At 54.9% G+C, this 7,789-nt stretch overlaps 2 protein-coding genes; one reads left to right on the top strand and one right to left on the bottom strand.

Annotated features, from left to right (window-relative positions):
* CHC_T00004876001 (hypothetical protein) lies at positions 1-3,528 on the top strand. XM_005716296.1 is given in 4 exon segments: positions 1-47; positions 232-1,556; positions 1,992-2,188; positions 2,189-3,528. The coding sequence occupies 3 exon segments, from the start codon at positions 1-3 to the stop codon at positions 2,186-2,188; spliced, it is 1,569 nt and encodes a 522-aa protein (XP_005716353.1). The 3' UTR covers positions 2,189-3,528.
* A 2,182-nt stretch (positions 3,529-5,710) lies between these two features.
* Positions 5,711-6,025, bottom strand: CHC_T00004877001 (hypothetical protein). Its single transcript, XM_005716297.1, has one exon. The coding sequence runs from the start codon at positions 6,023-6,025 to the stop codon at positions 5,711-5,713; it is 315 nt and encodes a 104-aa protein (XP_005716354.1).
* Between the last annotated feature and the right edge of the window lie 1,764 nt (positions 6,026-7,789).

A 7,789-nucleotide genomic window follows, 5' to 3' on the forward strand; every position in this document is an offset into this window, starting at 1 on the left:
ATGGTACCGTCCCTTGCTATCTTGCACAGTACGAACGTTACCCAAAAGTCTGCGATCGCCTTAAGCAAACGCAAACTCTCTCAACGTGCTCTACGACAACGAGCACAAAAGATTTTATTGGAAAATATCACAAGCGCGACGGAAAGGGCACGCAAGATCGCTCCCAGGATTGGAAGACATGTTCCGCAGCGAACAGCCTATCTACGAGTCGTCCAGGGCACGCTGTGAAAGGGATTTGGTCAATGAGGTGCAACTTCTCATCTTTGATGTGAGCCATCGATACGTTTTGCTTGTGGCAAACGGTCCGGATGAATGGAGGCTTCCGGGATTTCTTTCTAAGACTGTAAGTATCACTCCGATACCGGAAGTGTGCAGCGCTGCTAAGACAGTCATTGGTATAGAATTTCCATTCATTGTTCTTCGAGATTGTTACCGTGAAGAGTGGGACGTGGAAACCGATGATTGTTCAGACTCGGGAAGCCGCGGTATTCTCGTTGTTGTGTGCCATGAGAAACCTGAACGAGTGCCTTCTGGATGCAGTTGGGTGGGCATCACCGATAATCACGGAGCGGGTGTCGTCCATGTATCGCACTCGGAGAAGGGAGCGGAGCAAGCTATTCGACGAGAACTGGAACAGGCCGCAGCCAACGTTTCGCCGCCTCGACGGTTGCCTTGGGCCTCTGTCGAATGGCATCATGAAACGCTTCGAAAAGTGCGCGAAATATTGCATGGACACAATTTGCATGTGATAGGGGATCTGGTTCAGCTCCGTGCGTCATACAGAGGAGCCGTGCTAAAGATCAAGACGAATGAGGGTGATTACTACCTGAAATGCAGCCCATCCACGTCGAACGATGCTGGAGTCACGTCAATAATGTCAAGCGTTGCTCCTGATCTTGTTGCCAAGCCGTTGTTTGCAGACGTGGAAAGTCGTCAAATGATCCTTGCCGACCACGGTGACGAGACTGGCCTGTATAAAATGGACGATGAAGAGCGTAAGCAGGTGGTAAGAGATGTGGTGCGTCTGCACCGCGCAAGCACGGATGTGTTGCCCGATTTGTTGCAGGCCGGGCTACCATGTTATTCACCGCTGTGGATGCGTGAGAATTTGACCTCACTTTTTCAGTCTAAGGAGCTTTTGTCTGTGCGTGAAACGGAACCAAGCCAGAAGCTGTCCAACACCAAGATCAAGCTGGAAGAATACCTGACGGAACTTATTAGTTGGGAAATGCCTGATTGTTTGATACACAATGACTTGTATTTAGGAAACCTAATCAGGAAGAGCGCCGATGAGGGTCCAGGGTTCCGGTTTTTTGACTTTGACAGCTCTTTCGCAAGCCATCCTTTGTTTGATGTGGACTGGTGCAACCGGGAGGTGTTGGAGGCCTATGCACAGGAAATGGACATAGCTGACATTGATGGATTGTACAGCTTGACCAAGAAAGTCCATGATCTTTCATGGCTCGTGCGGGTATATAGATACATGGACAGGGCTAGGGAAGCGGAAGACGGTGCTCCCCGGGAAGACGTCCTCTATTGTCTCGAGGAAAGTTTTCGTTTCTTGCTGAGCTGACTAAAGACGGAAAGGGTGACCACATATTTTTGGGCTGAGTTAACGTGTACGATGTGGTAGTCTGGGACGAGTGGTTCTGCAGCTGCCATTAGCTCTATGCGTTTCAGAATGAGTACAAAGAAAGTGCGAAAGTTTTGGCGGGAACATCACCGTCAGGATGACAGTGGAGGCATGAAAGTGTCTGGTTCTCGTTTTGCATGCATCGCCCGGCTTTATGAAACGCTAGTCCATCTTCTGGTAACGAGACATACGCACACTGCACCGCGGTCGCCGGATTGGTAGCAGACAGAGGACAAGAAGGGGCGCGTTCACTGGACACAGGGATAGGGGGCGCAGCGTTGGGATGAGTGCGGGCAGAAGACATGTGGTGTCTGCATCCTGGGACGAGACCGTGCGTATGTGGGACGTGGATAGATAGATCAAACTTCGTTGCGAGTAGGTAGAGAACTGGCAAGACATCACGGATCGAATTCTGGGGACGGCAGACATGAGCCATGTTCCTCATACAGGATGAACATGGTGAATAACTCCACGGAAGAGAAAAGTTGTGCAAAGGCTAGAGGACGGGGTCTGAAGCTGTCCTGGCTCGAGTGGAGACTACATTGGACTCACTGATTTGGCACGATCACGCAGTTGTAGTTGCAGTGGTGGCTAATCCGGTCGCTTCCGTGACGATAGTGGTCTAAATTGCGCAAAGCCATAGACGCTTGCCACCCCAGGCATTTGTGTTGTGTTGCTTTGGTGCGTCATAGTACTTGAGGGGGGTGGTGTTCATTCTGGTGATACGAATGATTGAGAGTCTTGTTTCATGGCCGTTGCCAGTCCATATCTTTGTATCTATGATCGATCAACCAGCTTCCTGTCACCACACAGTAATCAACTCTTGGAGGGCGAGCGGATTTGACCTGCGAATGTTCTACAGTTCTTCCGTTGCGAAGGCTTGTCCTTGTCCTTTGTGCAGACAGACGACTAAGAAATCCTCACGGCGGTGTCAAGCATGCGGACGAGAGCCACAGAGCCGCCATCTTCTACACGCCCAGCACCCAGAGCTTTTGTAACCCAATCACCCACGTGTTATACGTGGAGGTTGTTAGCTTTACATAAAGGGGGGTTGCCCAGCGTCCTAATTCAACGGCCACCCCCAATTGTTTCGAAATAATTACTAAAAATCCAGAATCGTGTGTCCGAAACTCACTCTTATTCGCCCATCGCCTCCATTTCCACCGACATATCTCTGAAACTTCTGGATACATTTAAAAACAATTTTCACCAACTGATTTTACGCACAAACGCACCTTAAGAGCACCCCTATCGGTTTTGCTAAATTTGGTGGCTAAATGTGTAAAATTTTGCATTTCTGTGCGCACCACTACAGTATCCGCTTAGGAATAAATTTGAAATTGAAGTGCCCTGATAGGGCATAGTGTACGAGGGATGCTAGGATCCGTGAGCACGGGTAACATGCAGCGGGTAACAGCTCATACGCCCCATACAACGGGCCACTGCCAAAAATTAAAAATGCGCGAATACAGAAATTATTTAAAATTATGAGTTGACATTCAGGAATCTATACATTAGTTTAACACATTATTTAATAACATATTATTTTAACACATTATTTAATAAATTCGCATTCATGAAGAATTGAACTCGCGACCAAAAGAAAAGGGTAGCAGGGGAGTGGTACCGAAGCACACCACCCCTGCTAAAACCCCTTCTCCGTCGTCCCGCCTTCGCGTGTGCACCACTCCCGCCCGACCTTTCTGGCGGTAGCAGTAGTAAATTTCCAACCAATTTATACCAGACCATCTCGTGCTACAGTACCGACCCCCAAAAAATAAATTGCGGAAGGATCATTCGTAGTGGGATGACAGGCTGAAAGCAGCGATTCCGCCGTTTTTAGCCAGTCTTTCTATCATGTTTCGCGCACAACTTTTTAACATATCTTTTTTTATAGACACACACACACACATGGCGACAAAGAAGTCGTCTTCCCCCCGCTCCCCTCGCCCGCCGCACCCGCTGCACGCCGCCGCGCTCGCACTGTATGCCGTCATGGGTTTGGGATAATTCATCGCCACAACATCGTCCGTAACGTCCTCGCCCGCCATGCTTTTCGCGCTGCCGGTCTACAGTGCGACTTAGAAGTCCCCTTTCTGCTGCCTGATACTGCGCGACGCCCCGCTGACCTCCTCGTCCAACCCCCCGCTCCTCCCTCTGGTGCACCTCCCGATCACCCTACCGCATATGATGTCACAATTCGCTCTCCCTACCGCTCTGGCGCTCTCTCTGCCGCTGCTCGCAACCTTGCCGGTGCAGCTGAGGCCGGAGATACTGAAAAGCTCCGGTCTCACGCTCGCGCTGTGCGCGATGCCTACCATCTACAATCAGATGCCCCGCTTCCTCCCCTTGATTGGGATTTCGTACCCCTCGCGTTCGACACGCTGGGCGCGCCTAGCGCGCGCACTACTGGCGTGCTAGGGACCCACGCTCACCTCATCGCGCGCCGCACGTCATCTACATATGGCACCGCCAAGCACCGCCTCCAGCAACGCCTCAGTTTCGCGATCTGGTCAAGCGTCGCCTCTGCAACCCTCGCCCGCATGCCGTACCACGGCGCAGCCCTTTCCCATCCAGCCCAAGTGTGACCCCTTGACGCCTGCCCCGTCATTACAGCATCGGTCCCTCGTAGAATTTGAATAAAAATCGTACAAAAATAAATTTGAATAAAAATGCATTCAAAAAATAAATAAATGATATTAGTAGGTACATGAATCCCTAGAATTGTATCTGTAAGCGCACCCCTCATGTACAGTATTGATAAATTTACCCCCCAAAATAAAAGGGCACCCCACCTCGTCAGAAGCCCGCAACGACATAGTTGAGCCCTCCGCCGTTGTCGCCGACCGCCCGCCCGCCCGCGCCAAGCTGCCGTTGATGGTGCAGGCTCCCAGCGTCCCGCCTCCTGCCACCGCCGCCCGAGCCCGCCCATGCAAGAAAAGGTCCCTCCTGCCGTCTTGACAGCTACGCCCGCTCCCGGCCCTACACTTACCGCCGCACCCGTCTCCCCTCATACGCTGAGAGTCGCCTTTGCCCCGGCCTCCCGACGCACCCAAGTGCAGAGTAGAGTCATCCGCATGCCGCTCTACCGCTCCCCTGCCTCCCCCCCTCCTTCCTTCATGGCCTGCGACACCGGTACCCTGACCACCATCCGCGCGCGCTGGCTCCCGCGCCAGCTCATCCTGCTTCCGCCGTTGCCGTACCTCGGGCTCCATCTCACGCTCGGCGGAGCGCCCGCGCTATCCTCCGCCGCGCAAGCGCACTACCGACCCCGTGTTCCTCTCCTTCCCGCACACCCCCTCGCTCTGGTGCACCGTGTGGCTCTCGAGCGGTAACTGCTTGCCCATGAGGGTGTGCTCGCCGGGGTGGTGGAAGTGCCACGCGAGGGCCCAGTTCCAGCTGGCAGGGCCGGGCCGAGCGTTTACTCGGCGCGCACGAGCTTGGGCTGCGGGGCCAGCGGCGAGACGCCGACCGCCGCCGGAAAGTTGAGGGTGGCGGATCTCGCCCGCACCGCACGCGGAGAACTCCTCGTCCACTGACGACAGGGGTCCGTGCCCGTTCGTCCGCGTCGTGTCGTAGCTGTACGGCCCGTCCACAGCCCTCACCATCCCCCTCCGGCACCTCGCCCGTCGACGACGACGCGGCGAGGGAAACTAGGGCCGAGAGCAGCAGCGTGCAGACCTGGAGATTCATCGTGCGGGCGTTCGTCGTGTTCGAGCGAGAGAGTGAGTGAGATAGTGTGGGGGGAGTGCAGGGGGCGGGCGGGGTACAAATATGCATGCGGCTGCCGGCGAGGTGTAAGATCCCCTACGCCGCGAGCGGATGCTACGGAGGCAAGACCCCGCCTCATTCTCATCACCGGGAGGCAGGGCTCCCTGGGTGATGAGAATAAGGTGGGGTACTGGGCGGGGCGTGTGTGGCGCAGCGTGTCCGGCGGGGCAGTCTGCCGCGGGCGGGCGGGGGCGCCGTACAGGCGTGGCGGCACACGGGGGGCGGCGCGAACGTTAGGAAAAGCAAGAGAGTGAAAGCTAAGGAGGCGCGCCGCCGCATCCCCGCCGAGATTCTCCTCGCCGTCGATTACATCCACAAACTGTTCGTTGTGTACCGCGACTTGAAGCTGGAGAACGTCCTGCTTGACCTGGACGGCCACGTCCGCATCGCCGAGCCGACTTGGGCCTCATCAAGCTGCTGGGCAAGCGGAAGCACCCGTCCCAGAAGCCCCAGCCGCCGCCCTCGTCCAACCTCCGCATCGCCCTGGCAAACCCCATCAACATGTCCGAGACCTTTTGCGGCACGCGCGAGTACGTCGCCCCAGAGATGCTCAGCGGCTGCGAGTACGGACAGTTGGTTGACCTCTGGGCCTTTGGCATCGTCCGACTTCAAACCGCTCATCTGCGGCTTGCTCAACCGCAACCCCAACACTCGCCTTGGGCTCGGCCCAGATGGGATTACCGAAATCGCTCTACAGTCTCACCCAAGGGCATATACGCCATTGGTATGACGTGCGCAGAGAGCGAATGGGATAGACAAATGCAGGACGAGGGCGGCCCGACATGAGGAAACGTCGCGTCGGGGTGCGGGGGAGACTGGGCGGGTGGTTTTCCAAGGGCGAAGTGCGGAGCGCGGAGCGGCAGGCTCGCGGCGTTTACGTAGGCGCGTGAAGCCGGGTGGCAGGCCACGCGCGCTTCTCATTCGCCGCGTGGGCATACGTAGGCCCATGACTACAACAATAACGCTATCAATTCCTATAAAATACGTCATAACCCCAACCGTCCAGTACCATAACGCACCCGCCGTTTCCCTTTCGCCCCTCCCGTATGTCCACGGACAGCTTCCTCAACCAACAATTGACAATGTCAATGTTGTCTGCCCCCCGCTCTGCCAGCACCACTGCGCCCGGTGCAGAGAGCGCCTTCATGACCACCACCGCCAACGAACCGACGAGTGTAGTCAATAAGGCGCCAGTCCCCGAAGCTCTCACGAAGCCAGTCGCGGCGAAAATTACTGCACCTTCAGCAGCGCTCGCAGCTGCTGACGCTCTGCTGGAGGCCACGGCTGTAGAGGCTCTCGCATCAAAGGTAGGAACCCGAACGGCACAAGCACAACAACGGGCAATTCCAGCAGAAGTGCTGGACCACAAGAGAGACGTACGTCGCAATCAAAGCTCCATGATGCGAGCGGCAGTCATTCTTGAGGCAGCTTTCAAGCTGGAGTGCTGTGCCAGAGGCCTGGCTGGCGGTCAGTCGGAGCTAGCTGAACACGAGTTGGAATTCATGGCTAGTCCACCAGGGGGCAATATATGGATTCCTCCTACTCGCAACGCGTTTGGTTTCATGTCAAGGCCTGTGCTGAACACACAGGCAAATATTGAAAGGGCTGGTGGATCTTCATGGCGCACAGGGCCGTCGCAGTCAATTACGAATAACTTTTTTCATGTCGGTACACCGCATGGTACGTCGGTTGTTATGCTGTTTGCACGCGAACGCGTTTGAATGCGTCCGTCTACAAGTGCCTGTGAATGTAAACTACTGTACTAACGTTCAATTCCGCGTTCAACGTAACCACTTGCAGAACGTTTGGTCGTCGATAGACAGCCAATCCCCCCACCCGTGAACGCCAGGTTTTCTGGTCGTCGACAGGCGCTGCAGCCGGCAGCGGTACTCGAAGTTGGTTACCGCGATCCCTCCCAAAGCTCCGGCAGAAACAATACAGCGCCGGTGAAAAATGATTTTCAGCAGACAAAGCTAGAGAATTCGAGCGGGCGGCGTTCGCGCGTTGATCAAGAGCAGCTCCCTGCTCCCACAGGGATACCCAGTATGGCAGACGTGATTTTGTCATACTTTTTTAAGACAATCTATACAAAGAAGCCTTTGATAGATTATACAACGTCGGAGAAAAATCGGCTGCGCAAATGGGCGACCGCGCATTCTAAATACAAGGCACTTACAGAAGCCTTCTGCGAGATACTTTTTCAGTTTGGCGACAAGGGTGCGGATTTGGAGCGGGGACTCAGTCTTTATGAGTCCTCCATTGTGCCTTTGCACGATCGTGGTGGTCGTGGTACAGCTGTCGTCAAATCGCGCGCTTATCTCAAATGTCTACGGGCCCCACGAGGAAATGGAAATAGCATAACTAAGTTTAGGAGCAGGGTGCGCG

The sequence above is a fragment of the Chondrus crispus genome, genomic scaffold, assembly GCF_000350225.1.
Source record: "Chondrus crispus Stackhouse genomic scaffold, scaffold_256, whole genome shotgun sequence".
Classification (NCBI taxonomy): domain Eukaryota; phylum Rhodophyta; class Florideophyceae; order Gigartinales; family Gigartinaceae; genus Chondrus; species Chondrus crispus.

Bases quoted from the DNA above. Each gene is read 5' to 3' on its own strand.
- CHC_T00004876001 (XM_005716296.1), top strand. From the start codon at position 1: ATGGTACCGTCCCTTGCTATCTTGCACAGTACGAACGTTACCCAAAA. The intron at 48-231 runs GTCTGCGATCGC...ACGCTGTGAAAG, and splicing joins AGTACGAACGTTACCCAAAA to GGATTTGGTCAATGAGGTGC. The intron at 1,557-1,991 runs GTTTCTTGCTGA...GTGGATAGATAG, and splicing joins TTGTCTCGAGGAAAGTTTTC to ATCAAACTTCGTTGCGAGTA.
- CHC_T00004877001 (XM_005716297.1), bottom strand. From the start codon at position 6,025: ATGAGCGGTTTGAAGTCGGACGATGCCAAAGGCCCAGAGGTCAACCAA.